General features: G+C 44.9%; 1 protein-coding gene across 6 annotated transcripts in view; it reads right to left on the bottom strand.

Moving 5' to 3' along the window:
- PTPRT (protein tyrosine phosphatase receptor type T) overlaps window positions 1-21,373 on the bottom strand; it is a 739,839-nt gene that overhangs the window by 157,940 nt on the left and 560,526 nt on the right. For all 6 annotated transcript variants that reach the window (XM_030533365.1, XM_030533367.1, XM_030533369.1 and 3 more), the window contains exon 11: window positions 19,665-19,767. In XM_030533365.1, the coding sequence (XP_030389225.1) occupies window positions 19,665-19,767 (103 nt within the window). The remainder of the gene's footprint in view (window positions 1-19,664; window positions 19,768-21,373) is intronic.

The following is a 21,373-nucleotide window of genomic DNA, read 5'->3' as shown; positions in this document are numbered from 1 at the left end:
GGCTTGTACTGAACATGTTCAAACAACTGAGCATACTCAGTAACATCTGTTGAAGCTGCTGCCCTCATTCCGCCCTCCTCCCCCAGTATTGGCAGATACTGTCATCTCTGCTCAGAGCCACATGCCATACATACTCCAAGAACCTTCATGCACTCCCTCAACACACTCCCATTCTGAATGAGCAACACAGGATTATTCCCCTACAAAGAGCAAAATAAAGGGTGACACAAAGTGCGCACAATAGCTTGAACAGTTACAATAAGAGATGGACTCAATAGTTCTTAACCAGACCATGGTGGCAGAGTCCAGTAGTGGGATATAAGGTACCTGAGTGCTATGGTGCTCCACGAGTTAGTGTCTGAAACTCCCTTCAGTCCACCCCGTCCTGGAGGCAAAGCACGTGCCAGCCTGCAGACCAAACGTCTGTCTCTTCTGTGCCACAGCTTATTGATTTTATCCAAGACGGTGGTGGGGCTCCTCTGCATTCTCCTTATGCCATGTGCCATTGTCTTGTGCCTCATGCCTACTGATCCCCTCTCAGAAACAGGCTCCTTCCTTGCCTGGCTATCTGACTGCATGTTGCCTGGTCTTCCTTCCACAACCTGCTGCTCCTGCTCATATATAGCCTCTGGCACACCACAGAACTCGACCCCCTCTAGCCTCTGAGAATGCATCTACACAGCCCACGGCAGCAAGTCTCCTAGCCCATCTTGAGGCCAGCAGGGCTTGCGTTACTGCTCTAAAAATAGTTGTGTACACAGTGCTTTGAAGTTGCGGCTCAGGCTCTGAAGCCAACCCCCCTTCCTGGACTTCAGGCCTGAGCTGCCACTTCAAAGAGTTGTCTACACAGCTATTTTTAGAGCACTAGCTAGCTCTATCGACCTGACCTGGGAGACTCACTTCCACTGGCTGTGTAGATGTACTCTAAATGTTACTTCCTTTCCATGTTCTCTCCACCTTATGGGGCCTTCTGCTGCAAGATGTTGTGCTGGGTAACAACGTCCTCTGCTGGCTTGGTCCACTCCCTATCTTTTGGGGTGAGTGGAAGGTAATGCAGCACCTTTAATCTCCAATGATTCAAAGGCACTTTGCAAATCACTTCAACTACCACTCAAATGCAATCACTGCTGACACAGAATGAGAGGACGTAAATAGATATCCTGTATCCAAATGAAACTACTGTGAGAATTTTAGGTTGACTAGGTAACCACCCATACTGGAATCTGGCCAGCACATCTGGGTTTATACCACAAATCAAACACAGTTATGCCACTTTGCTTCACTCAGGAGATGTAGTAGATGACACCTCCAAGTTGCACAATACCCTGCCAGCTCTGTGGCAAGGCACTGGTCCACAGCAAGTAGTGTGGCCTTGCAGAGAAAACAAAGGACTGGCACTCAGGAGACCTATTTCTTAGATTCTATTTCTGGCTCTGCCACTTGCCTCCTGGGTGACCATGGAAAAGTGACAGCGCCTCTCCGTGCCTCAGTTTACCCATCCGTAAAATGCAGGTGATAAACCTGACCTGCTTTGGGAAGTGCTGGGAGGTCTACTGGTAGAACGTGTTATATGAGAACTACGTAATGCCACTATTGCAGTACTGACTCGTGGAAAGAGCTGCACTTGCTGACTCATCAAAACACTGCAGCACCAGATTATTCCTTGGAGGTTCCTCCTGTCCTAGGACTTAGCAGGGCCAACCGTTTGCAGCTTGTCCAATCTCACAAGTTCACAGACTGAATGAAGAATACAGGATAAGGAAGGAAGGCGTGTTTCTCTTAGAAAGAGGACTACAGGGAAGAAGGTGAGGAGTCCATAAGGAAATCTCCCCCAAGAAATTTACTGGCTCTTAGTCAGGTTACCAGGTGGACAGTAACACACACCATAGTCATTGTTCTCAGTCAGCATCAACCAACACTGTTCATAGAGCAACCAATTCTCATTCACCAGACATCTCCATAAGCCCAACAAGCAATGGGAAAACATGTTCTTCCAAATACCAAAAAAGCTCTGCTCTTCAAAAAGAGCTCCTTGAGGCTTGTCAGACATGGCACATTAGTTAAGGGTCTGACTTTTTAGGAGGCGAAACTGCACTGCTGTGTAACTGCAAGGTCTTTCATTAAAAAGGGGGTGGGGGTGGAAATTGGATTCCTTGATAAATTTTACAGGTTTTATACAGACAAAACCACATTACTTTACTTTAATAGAAGCGATTTAAAGTTTTGGACATCTCTGTTCTAAATCACTGATAAAAGTACCAGCCATTATGGTTGCCACAGTATAAACACTGTGTACAGAGGGAGAAAATGTGCTCTTATCATCATCTACAAGGTAATCTTTTAAACAACGTGTTCTCCAGTCGATGTGCAAGCATGAGAATGGATGATGGTCATTCCAAATCACAGCCTTGTTTCCCCACTACTGTGAGATCTCTGGACTCTAGCACTCTGGCAAGCTTCTTTCCCTGCTCTAGCTTTCCTTCCACATTGTATGCAGAACAACTGAGGAGCTGAGCTGAGGAAGCAGTTGTCCAGAAAGAGAGCCATTCACAAGGGCTTGAGTCTGGCTCTGATAGATTTGGGATGGGCATCGGGTGAAAGGAAATAGCTGTCACGGAACACCTGCCAAACTGCATCAGAACACTTGTCCATCGACTCTGGTGTCCTATCTCTTGCTGCTTCCCTGAAAGGTAAAAATCCCCAGAATGCACCTGATAACCATCTAGTGGCCAACGCCAGGGGGGCAGCAAGTTTGAGATATGAGCCCTTTAACAACCAGGGTCTTCCCCAGCTGGATTCTCCACTTAGGTAAAGCCGCATATTGCAGTCACCTGTTTATTATCTCCAACAACATTATTCCCCATAGGGGACAAGACAAGAAAGGTGGCAGTAGACATAGCTGATTCTGCAGTCCTGACTTCAGTAGGGATTTGTTTTTTTCATTCTGGGATGGATAGAATGAGCCCAGGATTGGCCAGAGAATCTGGAAACTTTCACCTCTACCTGTGGTCCAAATTACCAGTATGCAGAAGTCATTACCATCCAAACAGCTGTTTAGTGGGCTATAAGAAAGAGGATGATGGTGTCAGTCACCTCACAGTGGACAGATCCCCACATCACTACACTCCCTCTCCCCATCCCCAAATTTCACCAGGCACTAATGGACAATGGCATCATTAGGGCCAGCTGAAATGCCCGTGCAGGAAGCACCATCTTCATCTTTGTTGTCTCCATTCTGTGGACATCATAATTATGGTACTCCTGGGAACGCTATCAGAAATCAAAGACTCATCCAGCTGGTAGCACTGAAGCAGCAGTAGAGCTCACTGAAGAGTCGCTTTTGTGAGGAAGGCATCAAACATTCATGAGATTGCACACAATGGGCCAGGAACTAAACTCTGTCCTTTTGTTTGAAATATACAAACTTTTAGTGAACCTTCCTCTTAAGGTCCCCTTAAGGTTAAGGGAACTGAAAAGGCATTTTGGTTTGTGGTATGCTTTGAACATTTGCTCATAGGTATCTTCAGGAAGCACCATGAAATGACTCAACATCTGCTGTTGATTTCACATGGTGAAGTGTAGTTAAAGTGGCTGTAGACAGATATGGAACATAGATCATCAGGTAATAGGCCTGCCCACCAGATAATTGTACCTTAAAATCATTTTGCCCTGCTACTGCTTAAATATGTCAGCTCAGATTCCAAACTCTGCAGTAGTTATAATAGCCAAAAAAAAAAAAAAGAAACCACCAGAAAAAAAATGACCCTGCTGCAATCTGACAGAGAAATCAAGGTGTCTAGGTAGCAACGATTTGTGTATTAGTTTGCACAAATCTTGTTATTGATGCTTTGTTTTCCATTTAACTCCTGACATTAAGTTTGGTTGAGCCTTTTTTACCCTGATACTGTGGCCCAACTTTCAAAATAAGGGGGCTTTTATGTGATGTCCAAACTTGCATATAAATACTCAGACTGGCACTTGAACATATACACGCCAATTTTATGATTAAGAATTGATTTGGACAGGAGATTAAGGCCCCAGCATTTGAAAATTCTGCCCTGTATCTTTATTTTGGTTTTCTAAAGCACATATAAAATCCTGGGTTCTGGCACAGGGGGCAGGGTAAGCAAATAACTGAGCCCGCAAAAAGCAAACCTTTTGGCAGCTTTGTACTAAAACAAAGGGTAGGGCAATGGGATCCAGACAATGGAAATTTGATTGCATAGCCATTAACAATTTAACACATAGGTGTACATTTTCCCCTTGTAGAAAGTCTGATGGAATGTAACGGGATAAAACCAACTGGATTCTGTAAGAATGTGGCAGGGTTATACAGAATTTACTCTAAAATCCAACAGATTTCAGTAACAAATTATATCTATCCTGCAGTGTGTTTTTTAACCATCCCATACAACTTCACAGAAGGGTGCTCCAATAAATTCTATAGGATGGTTAATAAACCTATAGAAAGGTTAGCATTTTTTCTGTTAAAGACCTAAAAGAATTAAATGCATGAGAGTCAAAAAGCCGGAAGCAAGAACTTACTTTTCTAAACATAAATTGCATCTGCAAAATGTAAGCCTACAACCAAACTGGGGTGCAACTCCCAAGTACTTGCTTCTCTAGCTATACCTATAATTAGATAGCTAGAGGCTCAGGCATTCAGATTTCCACTTGCAGTCTGTTTGTGGATACAAAGTATGTCTGCACAATGTGCAGGTGTAATTTATGCCTCTAAATGGTAGTAATTTCATATATTTTAAAATTTGACCCATAATATGCTGCCTTTCCAGAGAACCTTTAATGCAAGGATCTCATATATTAATAAATTAAAATACCCCCCTCCCCCGGGAAGTGGATGCTGGGCTCTAGCATCCTGCCCTGATGATACCTTTGGTGATTTAGGGCCTGATCTTCAGCCTCTTAAAATCAATGGAAAGACTCCTATAGATTACACAATGGGCTTTGGATCAAGCCATAGACTATATATTGTGTTAGAGTAAAGTTTACCTTCAGAAAACATTTCCATATAAAAAATACAGCCGCATTAATTTTCTTTTGGCACCAAAATACATACTGTGGCAGCAGGTTATTACAGAGGGTGGTACAGGGCCAGGGAGATGTAAAAGGAAGCATTTTGCCCAAGCAGAAGACTGAGATATCTGACCTTTCAGTCCCCATCCTCAGTGGAAACCTCCACTACACCTTAAAAAGACGAGCTTGGAAACCTAAATCAATAACTTTGCTAGACATCAAAAATCACTGACTTAGTAAAGAGACTGGATTTATGGCTCATTACAACAATTTGTAACCACTGTCCTACAACGAGGTGTTAACTGTCCACTTCACCTTGAATGGTCTCTTGCAACATATAAACTCAGTGATACTGGGAGCGAGGCTTGGAGCCCCAAGTAGCTCTTTATTGTGTCTCCTGCAGCTCTTTATATTAAAGCATCGTGCTATTTAATTATTAATCAGTCTAAGTTATTAACCAATTGTAGAATATTTGGTCAGTCATTCTGCTGTAAGAATAATTTAGATTAGACTGGCCAGAGTAAATGAAACTGAATTCACATGACTGTGACTCTTTTGGGCAATGTCGATCACTAATTTGGCTCCTGAGCTACTGAGGTCTGAGTATCATTGTGGTAACTCCTTATCTGTTCCACCTTTGTATTTAGCGGTGACACTCAAGAGTATCTTTCCCAGACCTGAAGAAGAGCTCTGTGTAAGCTTGAAACCTTGTCTCCTTCACCAACACAGGTTCCTCCAATAAAAGATATTACCTCACCTGCCTTGTCTCTCTAAAATGCAGGAATCTGTCAAAAACTACCTGCTCTGTGTTTACAATAAAAGTGATAATTTGCCCTTCATCAATGACCTCAAGGTGCTCGCATACCAGGGTCATGAGACAGTAAGAGAACCTGAATAGAAAAAGAACACACGCTAATTAATCCTTGCACCTCTGCCAGGCACAATAGGTATTATCCCCATTATATGGATGGGTAAAGTCAGGCACAGGGAAGTTATAGTTACGAGTGATTTACCTAAGATCACGCAGTATATCACTGATGGAATTTGAAAAGGAACCCAGTATTCTCGGCCCCTATATCCCAGCCCCAACTACCAGAGAACACTGCCTCTCTAATGCAGCTGGGAGTCTTCTAGACTGAGTACACCGAGCAATACTCACTAACAATAAAACCAGCAGGTACATGCTGGGATATAGTGGGATTGTGCAACTTCCCCTGGACATTATCCAAGGGTATATTCCACAGGGAGATGAAGGGAGGGCAAATAATGACTGCCTGGTCTTTCACAGGCAGGGAGACACAACATTCTGGAGACATTCCAGAGCAAAACAGTGACTTCCACAAAATCCACCTGGAACAGTCTGCCTATGTGTTTCAGAGTAGCAGCCATGTTAGTCTGTATCCGCAAAAAGAACAGGAGTACTTGTGGCACCTTAGAGACTAACATTTATTTCAGCATGAGCTTTCATGAGCTACAGCTCACTTCTTCGGATGCACAGAATGCTATGCATCCGAAGAAGTGAGCTGTAGCTCATGAAAGTTCATGCTGAAATAAATTTGTTAGTCTCTAGGATGCCACAAGTACTCCTGTTCTTTTTGCTTATGTGTTGCTCATCCACCACACCACTATGAAGGCGACTCTCCTTAGAACCCTGGCAAAATAACCAGCAGTAGCTACTTATGGGAGAACTTGCCAAATATCACAGTTAAAACATGCCAGGGCTCGGTCTCTTTCTTAAATTGTCTCTCTATACAAGTAATAGCCAACTGGTATTTTCCTCCAGACACCATTAACTGCATTATGTGAGTAATCATACCTAAATGTAGCAGATAGATGCCTTGTGTGCATCATGAGCAGCAGGGTCAATGACCTTCAAAATTGTCCCATGAAGTGTGTGCATTTGATCGAGCCGTACTTCTTGACATGGTCTGTTGCTTTTATGGGATATTTTATTGTTCCACTGTTTCCAGAGATGGGTTCAGATTAAAAAAAAAAAGGCATGCAGCTAAAGCTAAAACCCAAACCCTGAACATTTTTTGTGAATTAAGTTCAGATGCTTCCTTTTTTCTTTCTCTTGTGAGAGTTACAACAAATTGGCACCCTCTGGTTTCAGTGAGGACAGGCAGTGGAACTAATGACCCACCATGGGAAAGGCTGCATCCTCAACCCAAATGGAAGCAAGAAGTATGGGAAACCTCACAAGGAAAGCATCCCCCTCTTTATGGCATCCCCAGTGTCGTTTGGCAGACTCTGTGGGTCTGAACAAACATTCATGTATTTGGGTTCTTAAAGCAATCCTCCAAATCTCTTGTGTTTTACTCATCGCTAATTTTTACAATAGCTGGTGATTGAGCTCTCATCAGGGTGGATAGTTATAGTCAGAACTTTACAACTGCAACATTTCCAAATTGTGTTTGGAAGACCTTATAACTAGGGTAATGTCTGTGGATGGCAAAGAAAAACCTAAATTCAGAAAACATGAGCTGGTTCCAGAAAGGAACCTGGTTGGGAGACTGAGCAGGAAGCTATGAACATATTTCTTTTACTTGGATTATATATGCATCGTGCCTGGAAAGAAACCCAACAGAGGGCATTTCAAAACTGTACACTCCTTTGTCTTAGCCATATCCAAAGCCTGACCTGGCTTGCAACACGAATTAGATATAATAGCTGATATTCCCCAGTGGAAAGCTTGGTCCCTATCTCTCCAGTTCAATGTTGTTCCATGCTGGCAGATTAAAGATAATGACTGCAGACAGATATGGCTTTCACTATGACAGGAGCTAATGTTACTGGCTTCAGAGGTGTGTTTTCCCTCCTGAACCACCTGCCATCTGTTTAATCTGCAAAAACAAATAAACAAAAGCAAAGAAAAACTGTTAATGTCACTTAGCATTAGGTAGGTGTCACTGTCCAGGGTCTTGTTGGCATGCTCAGTGGTTTCTTTCAAGACAAGAAGTAAGTTTCAAGGACAACAGGAGCCATGTTGTTCTTTAAGCAAGGCACAGGACAAGAAGAGACCCTGGTTGTATTTTGAGAGACGGGGCACGATTCTGGGGCTGCCGCACCTAAGCTCTTCAATCCTCTTCATAAAAACAGTGGGATAGGCAAAGGTATGGATACATAGAGCCCTATTGTCAGCCTGTGTAAACTGGGGTAGCTCCAAAGGCTTCAGTTAAACAATGCAGCGTTACAGCAGCAGAGAATCTGGTCTGTATTTAAGAACTCCCACTCCTCCTTCCCCTCTCCACTGTACAGAGTTGGAGCTGCGTAAAAAAGCATTTACTATTTTACAAGAATTTAGTTAACTTAATGCCCGAGAAGAGCACGAGATCGATAACATAATACAATGAAGGTTTCTACCCACAGAACAGGTACATCATGGCCAGATATATTGTAAGATACTGCCCACAATTGTCCCATCGACATGCTTCAAAACAGAGTGGCAGGGACCACCTGGGAGAGGGAAGGAGTTCCATCTCCACAGCCCACTGAATCCCCTGCCCCTCTATTGACAATGCTCAGCATAAGCCACGTTTCTGAAAAGGGCAAAGCTATAAAGGAGATATGGACTCTCACCATTTGGTAACTGGACCAGGAGCAGGCAGATGATGTCAAAGCCCCGCAATTGCATAATCCCTTGGCAGGCCGTGGTAAAATATCCTGTAGGCTTATTGATCCCAGCCATTTTTTCCCAGGATGTGCGGGGGCTAGGAGTGCTGGGAACATCATGCTAGATTACCTACCCCTTTTGGGCCACTTTGCACTGTCCAGACAGTGCAAAATTACCCTGCCATCTCGCTGCAGCTGGCCAGCTATGAATTCTCCTGCAGTCGGGAGCTCTCAGCTGGCGTAGCTGGCTCCTACACACTGGCAGGAGTGGGTGTGCCAGGGGTCAAAGAAGGACCACTGGGGGCAGGACAGTGCATGCCTGCACTCTGCCAATTCTCAACTGGCATATAGGCGTTCCCAGTCTGGTCTAACACGCACCAAGGCTAGGGCGACTTCAAAAGCAGGAAGCCGGACTTGGCTCCCAGTGCTTGATTGTGGCCCCGCCATGTCCAGCCTATTTTCGCACAAGGGAGAACTCAGGACAGAATATTCACCCTTTTGAGGGAAACAGCATCTTGCACCAATATCAACTTCTCCAGCTGCTCAGGGATGTTTGCTGGCTGGCACTGAGGGAAGTCACACCCAGCTTCATTCCTGGCTGATCCAGTGGCCCTCCCCACGCATCCATTGCCTTTTGTTCTCTTTCCTCAGCACTCATGATATTGCCTTTTCTGCTTGCACCTTCTGCGCATTACCCTATTTTCTCCCCTCTTTACTTTCTCACTGGTACGGTATCTCCTTTTAATTAAATCAGCCCTTTCTCATTCGTCATCTCTCCACCAACTCTCCCCTTTGCTCTCAAGATGTGCTGCAGAGGGAGGACAGGCATCTGAAATGGTGTCATGGCTGCTGAGGCTTCCTTTTGTATTGTCTGAGTGTGTTTATGATAATCCCCTCATTCCACCTCCAGCCACGCACCGGTAGAACAGCCCTCTTTTACTGGTTCCAAAAAATTACACATTCATTGTGGAGGAAATTAACACCTCAAAGCAAACTAGAATTAGGAATTCTTCAGTTGTGTTTATGCTTTTTTTAATTATGTCCTCTATAATTTTAATCATGGGAGCATTAACGTGTTTCCAGAATTTATAGACCTGTGGCATAAGCAAGTCCTGACATTTTAAAAATCTACAACAGAGCAGAGCAAAGCTTACTCGTCTTCCCTTTCATTTGCATTCATGTGCTACTAACAGACATTGAGGGGGCACCTGCTGTTATCACAGTGTCCGCTCTCACCTGCCTGGGGTCAGAGGAACTCAAGGTAGCTCAGAATAAAGCCCACACCCCATATCTAGTTGTAGCCCTGTTTCTTGCTTTAAAGCAGAATCTGCCTGTTGTATCAAGCCTATGCACCATTTCTGAGATGGGAATATCTGCCAAGGGCTAAAGGACCACAATAGGCGATGGGAATCCTTCCATTGTTTGCAATGATTTTTGCCTCCAGGCTTGAGAGCATCACAATTATTTCACTTGTCATCAGTGTGAAATTTTAACCCAGGTTGTACAGCCCACAGGCCCTTTAAATTGCCACCAGAACCCCACTGCTGGAGCCCTGGGGTAGGGCTGTAGGGCTCTGGGGGCTATTTAAAAAGTCCAGGGCTCCGATTGCTTCTACTGCTTCAGCCCTTTAAATAGCCACTGGAGTCCCGCCGCTTCCCCAGGGCTCCTGTGGCTATTTAAAGGACCGGGGCAGGGGAAGCAGGGGAGCCCCGGGCCCTTTAAATTGTCCCCGAGCCCTGGGCTGCTGCTGCTGCCCTGGTGGGAGAGGGAGGAGAAGGAGGTGGCAGTCCACTGTACAGAGTGGGGCTGTACCCCCTGTACCTGCACCCTCTACCTACAGCCAGCCCCTGCTGCACTCTCAGCCCACACCAGCCTCACACCCCCGCTGCCCTGCCCGCAGCCAGCCCCTGTTTCCAGCCAGCCCCGCATCCCCTGCCTTGCCTCCAGCCCCGCACCAGCCAGAGCCGGCTCCAGGCACCCGCATTCCAAGCAGGTGCTTGGGGTGGCAATCTGCAAGGGGCAGCAGTCCGTGTGTTTTTGCCCCCAAGCAGTGTGCCAAATTGCCACCACGAATGGCGGGGGCAGGCCTTGTTAGGACGGCATGTGTGATTTCACAGCGGCAGCAATTTGGCAGCAGCTTCTATGTTCAGCTGTCCATGGCAGCGCAGCTTCTGTCTTCTGGCTGAAGACAGAAGTCCTGCTGAATTGTTGCCGCCGCGGAAACGCGCATGCCACCCTAACGGCACACGGACTGCCCCCACCCTCAGTGGCGGCAATACGTCACGTTGCTTGGGGAGGCAAAAACAGTAGAGCCAGCCCTAGCATCAGGCCCTGCCTGCAGCCAGCCCCACACCCCTTGCCCTGTTTCCAGCCAGCCCCGCACCCCCTGCCCTGCCAGAAGCCAGCCCCTGTCTTCAGCTAGCCCCGCACCCCCTGCCCTGCCCGCAGCCAGCCCCGGTCTTCAGCTAGCCCCGCACCCCCTGCCCTGTCTCCAGCCAGCCCCTGCCACACCCCCTGCCCTGTCTCCAGCCAATCCCTGCCACACTCCCCGCCTGACGCCAGCCAGTCCTGCACTCCTCTGTCTCCAGCCCTGCCAACCTATGCCGCAACCCCGTGTCCCTGCCTGAAGCCAGCCAGCCCACCCCACACCCCACTGTCTCCAGCCTGCCCCACAACTCTTGCCCTGCCTGCAGCCAGCCCCTGTCTTCAGCTAGCCCCGCATCCCCTGCCCTGCCCACAGTCAGCCCGTCTTCAGCTAGCCCCGCACCCTCTGCCCTGTCTCCAGCCAGCCCCTGCCACACCCCCTGCCCTGCCTGCACCCCCTGCCCTGTCTCCAGCCAACCCCTGCCGCAACCCCATGCCTGAAACCAGCCAGTTCCGCACTCCTGTCTCCAGCCCTGCCAACCTATGCTGCACCCCTCTGTGACCCTGCCTGAAGCCAGCCAGCCCACCCCACTATCTCCAGCCTGCCCTACACGCCTTGCCTTGCCTGCAGCCAGACCCTACCTCCAGTCTGCCCCACCTCCAGCCAGCCCCATGTCCAGCAGTGCCCTGCAGTTCTCAGGGCAGTAACCCTGCACACCTGCTTCAATGAGGGAGCAGCTGGGACCCACACATGTGCACACCTCCAGGGAGTGGCGGGGACCCACACATGTGAAACGGAGCTTATTTCTAGTTCAGGCCCATCTTTTTAAAAAAGAACTTTAGGTAAGGTTAACATACATCTGTATTTTCCCGGACATGTCAGGCTTTTTGGTTCTTAAATCGCCATCCAGGAAGAAAATACGGATGTACGGTATCCCTATTGGTACAAAAAATACTTACTGTGGCACAGCCCTTAAATCAGAACTTTTATAGGGAACCAGTTGCTAAGAAATGAAAACCTTTTTTTTTACATGTTTTTTTTTTAAGACATCCCTGCCGAGGTCCCGCCGAAAATATTCGAATTGGGCCCCACACTTCCTAAAGCCGACCCTGCCCCAAGTTATACCTCACTTAAAAACTACTAGCTTACAAAATCAGACATCAAAATACAAAAGTGTCACAGCACAATACTACTGAAAAATTGCTTACTTTCTCATTTGTGCCATATAATTATAAAATAAATCACTTGGAATATAAATATTGTACTTACTCTTCAGTGTATAGTATATACCGCAGTATAAACACATCAGTGTCTGTATGAAATTTTAATTTATACTGACTTCATTTGTTGTTTTTATGTAGCTTGTTGTAAAACTAGGCAAATATCTAGATGTGTTGATGTACCTCCTGGAAGACCTTTGCATAGCCCCAGGGGTACATGTACCCTGGTGGTGAACCATTGATTTAATTGTTAAAATATTGTAATATCTACGTATCTATCTATCTATGTGTATGTATAAAAATTCCTAACTTCTCACTCTGATTTTCTAACCACATTCATAACTCCCTACGGAAGAGATGACATGCACAATTGTGAAAAATTGAATAGAAAAATAATGAAACAAGTGATTAAAAATAAACATCAATATTATCCATTGAACTGACAAAAAATAAAAATCAAGTTCTGCCAAGCCTGTATATACACAAAGGATTAAATAGTTCTTCCTGACCCTTACAGTGATCCCCTTGTGCCCTGAAGCATAACATTTAATTATTCTGATAATTACATATCTTTTTACTGGTGATAAAATCATCTGGTATAATTTAAAAAACAGCCCCATTATGACAACAGCAGAGATAGGAGCCTATGACCAAGGCTTGCAGCTCTATTCATCAGGGTTAAGGCACATTAATGGGATGGCTTAGGGAAGCTTGTAATGCTTCTGCCTGTGCTGTATCTTTTCTGGTGTTACAAAGATGAGATCAGTCTCTGTAGCTGACACTTTTCACCAGCACTCAAATTCACAAAAACATTAAAGAAAAAGCAAACAAACAAATCTTGCCTGTGTTTAGCAGAAAACACCTCCTGTTAGTTTACCCTCAAACTCTTTCCTAAATTAAGCAGAACACTATGCAGGAGAAACCCAGCTCACGTGAGTTCAGAATACGTTTCCTAAGGTGTATTATGAGAAATGTTGTTAAATACGGACAAAATTGATAATGTTTATTTATTATTAGATAATATAAAGCTAATAGATCTAGTATGATAACTATTTCCCCTCCATCAACTAAGTCATGTGATGCATACACTCTGCGTTTGAATACTAGCTTACAAAAAGCCAACCAGAACTCTGTAAGACAAGGCATGTATGTGCCTATTGCTGTACCACAACTGAGTCATCAAGACTACTAGGAGCATGATTTAAACATTGCTGTGTCAATTATCTTTGATTCTCTTATTTATTTTCAAGCATTTATAAGAGGTGTAATGTGTTTAGCTATGCAAGGGCTCTGTCACTTTAAAAACAATAAATTGCAACCCTTTTGCATGAAATTAATGAATTCATTATCAACATAAAGGACAGACAAGCTCACATGTAGCCAGTAAAAATCCATTAAGAAGTCTAAAGGCAATGAACTGAATAGCACAGGTTGCTGTGCAGCTGCCATGATATATGTGCCAAAACCACCAACTGGGATAAAAAAAGAGAACTCCAGTAAAACTCTTAGCTTTATACCTCTTTCTTTATTCATTTCATTCTTCCCTCACGCCAGAATCAAGCTGATCAGGCCTGCAAACAGTGTTCCATGAAAACAGAAATACACACGGTGCATTAGAAATACAGGTAGATGAAAAAGAACACCAGTGACAAAAACAACAGAGAAAGTGAGCAGCTACCAGAACAAGATCCTAACACCAACACTTGCCAACCAGCACTTGAAGACCTCTGTTCTCAAGAGTCTGTGAGACAGAGAGAAGAGAGTGGACTGAGAAAAGGATGGTTTGAAAGTGAAAGTAATATAAGAATAGTGACGGGGAGTTATGGTCTGAGAATCAAAGAAGAGACAGAGGTGCATGGACCAGGGGAGAGGAATATGGCCTGAGAGAGGTTTTCAAGTTCCCCAGTCACTGAAGAGAAATACCACTAAGCGATCTATGCCTCCAGCCAAAAATTAACAACCCCGCTTAACTTTGAAACAGCCAACTCTCGAAGAAACTTCTTGTGGACATTTCAAAGATGTAGAATTTAGGCAGGGCCAGTGCAAGGAAGTTTCGCACCCTAGGCGAAACTTCCACCTTGCACCCCCCACCCAGCTAACCCTGCTCCCCCCATGGCAGCAAACTCAGCATCTGACCTGGGGAGCCCCCCCCCGCAGCAGCTACCCCCCCCACCACAACAGCTAACCCCTCTCCACCCCGAGCCCCCACGGCAACTAACCCTGCCTGGGGAGACTTCCCCCCTTCCCCCTGCTCCCCTAGCAGCTAACCCTGCCTGGGGAGACTTTCCCCCCCCCCCGGCAGCTAACCCTGCCTGGGTAGCCTGCCCCAGCTCACCTCAGCTCCGCCTCCTCCACTGAGCACGCTGGGGCTGCTCTAATTCTCCTCCCCACCCAGGCTTGCAGCGCTGATTGGAGGAGACTTAGAGCTGGGCTGTGTGCTCAGCGGAGAAGGCAGAGTGGAGGTAAGCTGGGGTGGGGAGCTGTTCCCCTGTGCGCCCCCCCCCCGCTCACCTCCACTCCACCTCCTCGCCTGAGGGGACTTTTAGGCGCCCCCAACCACTAGGTGCCCTAGGCGGCCGCCTAGTTTGCCTAAATGGTTGCACTGTCCCTGTTCCTAGGAATAATTTCAAGGACAGACTGAGATCAAGATAGTCATAGGCTGCTCCTGGAAAATTCACCAATAGAATGTCTAAATATGTCAGCTAGATTATTCGGTAAGAGTTATTGACTCAGCTTTACTCAGCAGAGGTTCAAATAAGTATAGAGGTGGAAGGACCCTGCAACTCCTAGGGGTAGTGTAGGCTGCCCAGCCCAGGAAGAACACTCTGTCATAACTCAAATATTTTTCAGGCCAAAGTTTCATTCTTCAACATTAAACTTAGGGAAAACACCAACACAAAAAGTAGTTCCTTTGCCGACCCTGAGCTGCAGCTCCCAGAGGTTTTCTCCTTGCCTCTCATTACTGTAAGATTATTTTTTGTTGTTGTTGTTAAATCCCAAGAGGGGTGACATCAGGACTCAAGAATTAAAGATTAGGAGGAAGAATTTTTAATTTTGGTTTCAGCTGACTTAATGTTCTCCATTTCCTTCCCCAGGAGTCTCTTGCTTCTTCACTGATGCCTTTCAGATAGAAAGCTGATCAAACCAATACAATTCCAACCAGCAGAAGCTTTGCATGGAGCCCGGCGCTTCTTGTGTAGCACTATCTCCTGTAACTCCTGACACTTTGTGTCACTATGGCCTTGTCTACACCACAAAGTTGCAGCACTGGTGAGGGAGTTATAGCGCTGCAACTTAGGAGGTGTACACATCTGCAGGGCATCACCAGCACTGCAACTCCCTGTTTGCAGCGCTGGCCGTACACTCGTTGAAACTCGGGTGTAGAGGATCCAGCGCTGGTGATCCAGCGCTGGTCATCAGGTGTAAACACTCACCAGCGTTTTTCTTGACCTCCGTGGAATAAACAGGTATCCCAGCATACCAGAGGAAGCCTCTCTGGTAATCAAGCAGGTCTCCTTCCCCGCGGTTTGCTCTCGCGTTCCCCTAACCCCCGTGCAAGCAGATCTCCTTCCCCGCGGTTTGCAGGGGGGTTCGGGGAACGCGACAGCACACCGCGGGGAAGGAGATCTGCTTGCACGGGGGTTCGGGGAACACCGGAGCAAACCGCTGGGAAGGAGACCTGCTTGCAGGGGGGTTCGGGGAACACCGGAGCAAACCGGTGGGAAGGAGACCTGCTTGCACGGGGGTTCGGGGAACGCAAGAACAAACCGCAGGGAAGGAGACCTGCTTGGGGGCGGGGGGTGTTCGGGGAACACTGGAGCAAACCACGGGGAAGGAGACCTGCTTCCCCGCGGTTTGCTCTCGCGTTCCCCTAACCCCCCTTGAAGCCGCCCAACAGCGCTGCAGTGTGGCCACATCTAACACCACTTGCAGCGCTGGTTGCTGTGTGACCACTCTGCAGCGCTGGCCCTATACAGCTGTACTAATACAACTGTAACAACCAGCGCTGCAAAATTGTAGATGTAGACATACCCTGAGATGTTTGCAGGCAGCATTTTCAAAGGATTCTCCTGGATCTCAACTGATCCAACATTTTAAGGCTGCTGGCTTGGGCTTCTGGGGCAACATAGATACTTCATAATTGCTGCCATTTTGAGAAATTCTTCAAAAATATTATCTAAGTTTTTACAGTGTCCTCATTTCATAGTATCAGAGCACCTTGTCTCTGTTATTGCTAGCTACAGATCGTGAGTACTGAAAAGTTCAAGCTTTTGTGCCTGCTAAACAACCTCCCTTTAGCTACTCACTGTGAAGAAAAATACAGCAACACCGGACATCAATCATGTCCTAATATTGAAAGTGACTTGGGTTTAGTTTAGTTTAATTCTAAATGAAACTGATATACAATGAACCCTTGTTTAAAATATCCTACAGCAATAACTTAAGTATGACTCTTTATGCTACACTGTATTGTCTATACCCCAGATAAACTACAGCAGACAGACTTAAATACAGAGTAATTTATGCGGCTGTATTGTATGCATGCATTAGTTTTAATTATATACTCATATGCTTCCTCTCAAAAGCCAGAGAGGCAATGAAAATAAGAATGATTATGTCTGTAACCATAACTGTGTAGATACTACTTATACCGCCACAATAGAAAAATATTGTAATAGAAATGTTTAAACCTGGAGAAAAGGGCCTATATATAAAAGGCACAGTAAAAAACTATCATACTGGATCAACCAATCAATCATCTATTCCTGTGCTCTGGAAGTAGTCGTTACCAGAAGCTTCAGAGAAAGGTGAATGGAACCTCATTATGCACCATTATGAGTTACCGCCACTTAGGGGAAGTTTCTTCCTAACCCAGGTAGTTATGCTTTTAAGGACCATTCTGGTAAGGGGTGGGTGTTCCAGGAGGCATTGTGACTTGGGTAGGTGGCACAACGCCTAATGGAGAGCCAACGAGCATAGCCACCTTGCCAGCCTGCTACATGGCACAGGATCCACTCAGACTGCCTCACTGACTAGGGAAGAAGTAAGCCCATAACTCTGCTCCTTTGGACAAGCTTCGCATGCACCTTGTGCCTTCCAAACAACAGGAATGTGATTGTGCTGCAGGTGCAGGAAGGGAAGGATCCTTATACCCCAATGCAGAAGTCTGGCACAATCAAACCCCAAATTATTAAACAGCAGCATTTCATTTGATTAGGCACTATTGGCAGGCAAATAAACAATAGGGGCCCCAAATGAGATCAGGGCCCTGCTGTGCTAGGTGCTGTACATACACACAGGAAGAGACAGTCTTTGTTCTAAAATTGTTTACAACAGCTCTCCTGTAAGTTCCAATTCCTTATTGTACTGAAAATACCTTTCAAGCAGGAAACACACACACAGAGGTACACATGGCTAAGCACTGAAAGATGCTCACACCCAGCCTGCCTCCAAAAGTTAATACAAAGCTAGAATCTCCCCAAGTACTCATCTCCATTCCCCTTTTCTTACACCGATCTATAAGTCAAGAAAATGAGGGTCATTACAGCAGGTAAGCCTATCACTTAGGTGTAGCATGTAAATATTTTTCTCATTGCAAATGAATGTATAATAGAGACTACAATATAATAGAAACCTGACTGAAAATTCATAGAAATGCCATGGGAAAATTTTCATAATGGACTTATTTTCTGAAAAAAAGACATTATTCACAGCATGTGGTAAAAATGTAGTGAATTGGGCTTTAGAAAAAATTGCAAGGCTGTTCAATAAAAAGACAAAATAGCAACACTCTTCAGGCAGCAGGAGGGAAAACGAAACATAGGAAAGTTCCCCTGAATAAACCCCCCCCAAACTGTGAACATTTACCGCTCTCCTCCAGCATAGCAACCTTTCTAAGGGATTCAGATAATGGGATCTTAATTCTAGTCATGTTGGGAGTACAAGAAATGAGAGTTAGAACTTTAAAATGGGTACCACTGGAAAATTGGAAAGGTTAGTGGTGACCAGATCAACAAGTGAAATATAAAGAAGGATCTGCCCTAAGTCTAACTGGGTCTTTCACTTAGGAGTATCAAAGAGTTTGTCAGGGTAAATTGCTACTCATTATAGACTTGACCACCGATTCATAAAATACATTTAATTAAACCAATTAACTGTAGAATTTGCAAACTGATTGAGTTTAGCTATGTTGGAGCAGATATGGGATCAGCTTTTCAAAACAGCCTGTCAATGGGACTTATGGGCCCAAAGTCACTTGAGAAAATGAGACTGGCATTTTCGGAATTTTACTCCCGGAGTCTATTTTCAATAGTATGACAACAGGCATGTGAGAGTTCCGGATCAAAGGCAGTTCTGAGAGGAGAGGGGAAGTTAATGGCAGTTGGGTGGCTGAGAGAAGTGTTTTGGTGGGTTTAGCTCAGTTCTTTCTGGGCAAATATCACAACAGCCACCATCACAAGCAGCACTAACTCATATCTTAGGCAACCTTGGCAAAGACTAAGTAGGCATGGAGAGTGAACTAAATGAGATTTCTCCAGAATATGATGCAGTGGGGGAGTTAGAGAAGTTTGTCCTACTGCCATCAGTAAAGGCTAAATAGAAAACTTCAGTCTTCTGTGCTGACACCATGAAATTCCCTTAAAGAACACACTTTTTTAAAAGGCAATATGCCATTTGCAAACACACACTCTAAATTCCAACATTGCCCATCTCACCAATGCAAGTTTCCTCCTTCTCAGGGATTTCTGGAAATGTGGTCTGCAATGTCCCAGCTCCAGAACAAGGGCATGAGTGTGGTTTCCTGCCCACAAATACCTTTGTGAGCAGAATCTCAGTTTGCCTAAAACAGCAGACCTGGAATATAGGCCAAGCCTCATTGAAATCTGACCTCACTCAGATGTTGGGGTCAGAATCTGTGCTCATCTCAGCTGGTGAACTGGGAGCAGCGGTTGAGATTATAACATGAAGCCATGAGTTTAGTTGGGTCCAGATGCTGAACTAGGACATAGACAAGTTTTAAGGGTCCTTGGGGTATTTCTAGCATTATTTACAAAATCATAATATACAAAAAGACCTTTTTTACAACTACACTCTTACTAGTTAACCTTGGCAAGGCGATGCTAAAGACCCAACTTCCCAGTACATGATTCTGCATATGGTTGCTCCAACTCTGCAAATATATCTGGAGGGGATACTGTAATGTCAATAACCAGTGCCACTGGGTCATCAATCTCTTCCTAAGGTTAACTTCAGAATGCAAATAAGTGAGGCTATTTGTAAAGAGTTCTGAGAGGTAGAATCTACAGCACAGCTGCCTTTTATTGAGCATGCATCCAGAGCAGCCACATTCTTAGACATGAATGACAGGTGTGTGCGTGGCTTGGGACATGGAAAGAAAAGGCAGAGAGAAATGAGAAGAGGGAACCTTTTACCTGACAGGTGCTCCACGGGATTGAGCAGGCTTCAACATGACTGTGATGGTAGTGTCTGTTTCATTCAAGGGGGAGTCCGTGTCGTATTCAGGCATAGATGGTGCTGTGGCAGAACAGAGACCAATGTGTAAATTATCCACTAGTTTTTGGTTTTCGGACCTATGGCAAAATAACATGAACCACTCTTGGAGCCTGGCTAGCATTTTTCATCTGAGATGTTGAAATACTTTACAAGCATTAAGGGTGGAATTTTCAAAGCTGTTTAAAAGATTGGGACACCCACTTCTCTTTAAAAAAAAATGGGAATTGGACTCAAAATTTCCTAGATGGCTTTGAAAATCTCTCTCTAATTAGTTAAGCCTCACCACTCCTGTGAAAATGGCCTCATTTTCTACATTTTCACATGGAGAGCCACACAGAGGTTAAGTCTTATCTTGGCTTAAGGTCATATAGTATGTCAACAGTAGAGCTGAGATAGAAGCCAGGAGTCCCAACTCTTATTCTCCAGCATTTATCACTAGATTACACTTCCTACACCCGAGATGCAACTTTCACTGTTTAGGCCTGAGCTAAGCTGAACATTTGTGAGCTGTAAGATAAATTTTGGACCAGAAGATGCTTAGGGAGATGTGGGAATTAGCCAGGTTATCTCACACTCAGCTCTATAGTACTGTCACACACACACACACACAGAGAACTAGATAGTCTGTATTTTTGGTATTAAGTCTACCCACTAATTAGTACTAGGGACATTTTCAGGAAAACAAGATATTGACTTTCTTATAAATTAGTTTTTCTGCTACTTATCTCCCCTTCTTGCTTCCCCACTTGAAATCAGACTCCTGTTTGGGACAACACCATTTTTTGCTGTGGAAGAAGTGCAGATACCACAAACAGCATTAGGATTTCGGGTGGGGAACAAGCAGCAGCAGCAGATGAATCCCATAAGGTGCAAAGATCCAGGTTTTATGCAAGTGCCTTTAGCTAAAAAGAACATAGAGCGATTAAATGCAGAAAATATGTTATATGAATAGCCTAGTTCCACTCAGTGCAGCTATAACTCAAAAAAGTAACATGGTAAAATTGCATTGTGGGAGGTCCTATATTTCTCTACCATGACCTCCAGGTCAAATCAGCCTGTTTACAAGTTGATGATGTCTCAGAAACTGAAAACTGTTAAGATCCTAGTTTCTATTAGTAGTTCTGCCACTGACTTATTTTGAGGCCTTGTGCAAGTCACTTAACTTCCCTATTCCTTTAACATCTTTCCATCTATAAAACGGTGATGATTTTATGGGGGAAATGAATCTCTGAAATCTTTATATAAGAAACTCTATATTAAGGAAGCTTTTAAATAAAAAAGCTCATTATAGGACAATTACCTTAACTATGAAGTATTATTTGTATTTCAATATTTTCTAGAGATGTACAGCCTATTGTGCCAGATGCATTACAGGCATAGTAAAAGACTATGCTGGCCTCAAAGAGTTTACAATCATACTTTAAGACAAGACAAAACTGGTGAATGAAACACACATGGTGGAAGTACTGGGTAACAATAACAGGGAGTGTAATTCAGTGATCAGTATTTGTATTAGTTACCATGCACATATATGGAACATACCAGTTTTCCCTTACACTTAAAATATGAAAAAGCTAAGTGATAGCTCGGCAAATGTTGGCTTTTTGGCAACCACTGAATAGTAACA

This window comes from Gopherus evgoodei, chromosome 14 (genome assembly GCF_007399415.2).
Source record: "Gopherus evgoodei ecotype Sinaloan lineage chromosome 14, rGopEvg1_v1.p, whole genome shotgun sequence".
Lineage (NCBI taxonomy): Eukaryota > Metazoa > Chordata > Testudines > Testudinidae > Gopherus > Gopherus evgoodei.
This window is presented reverse-complemented; position numbering and strand designations above follow the sequence as displayed.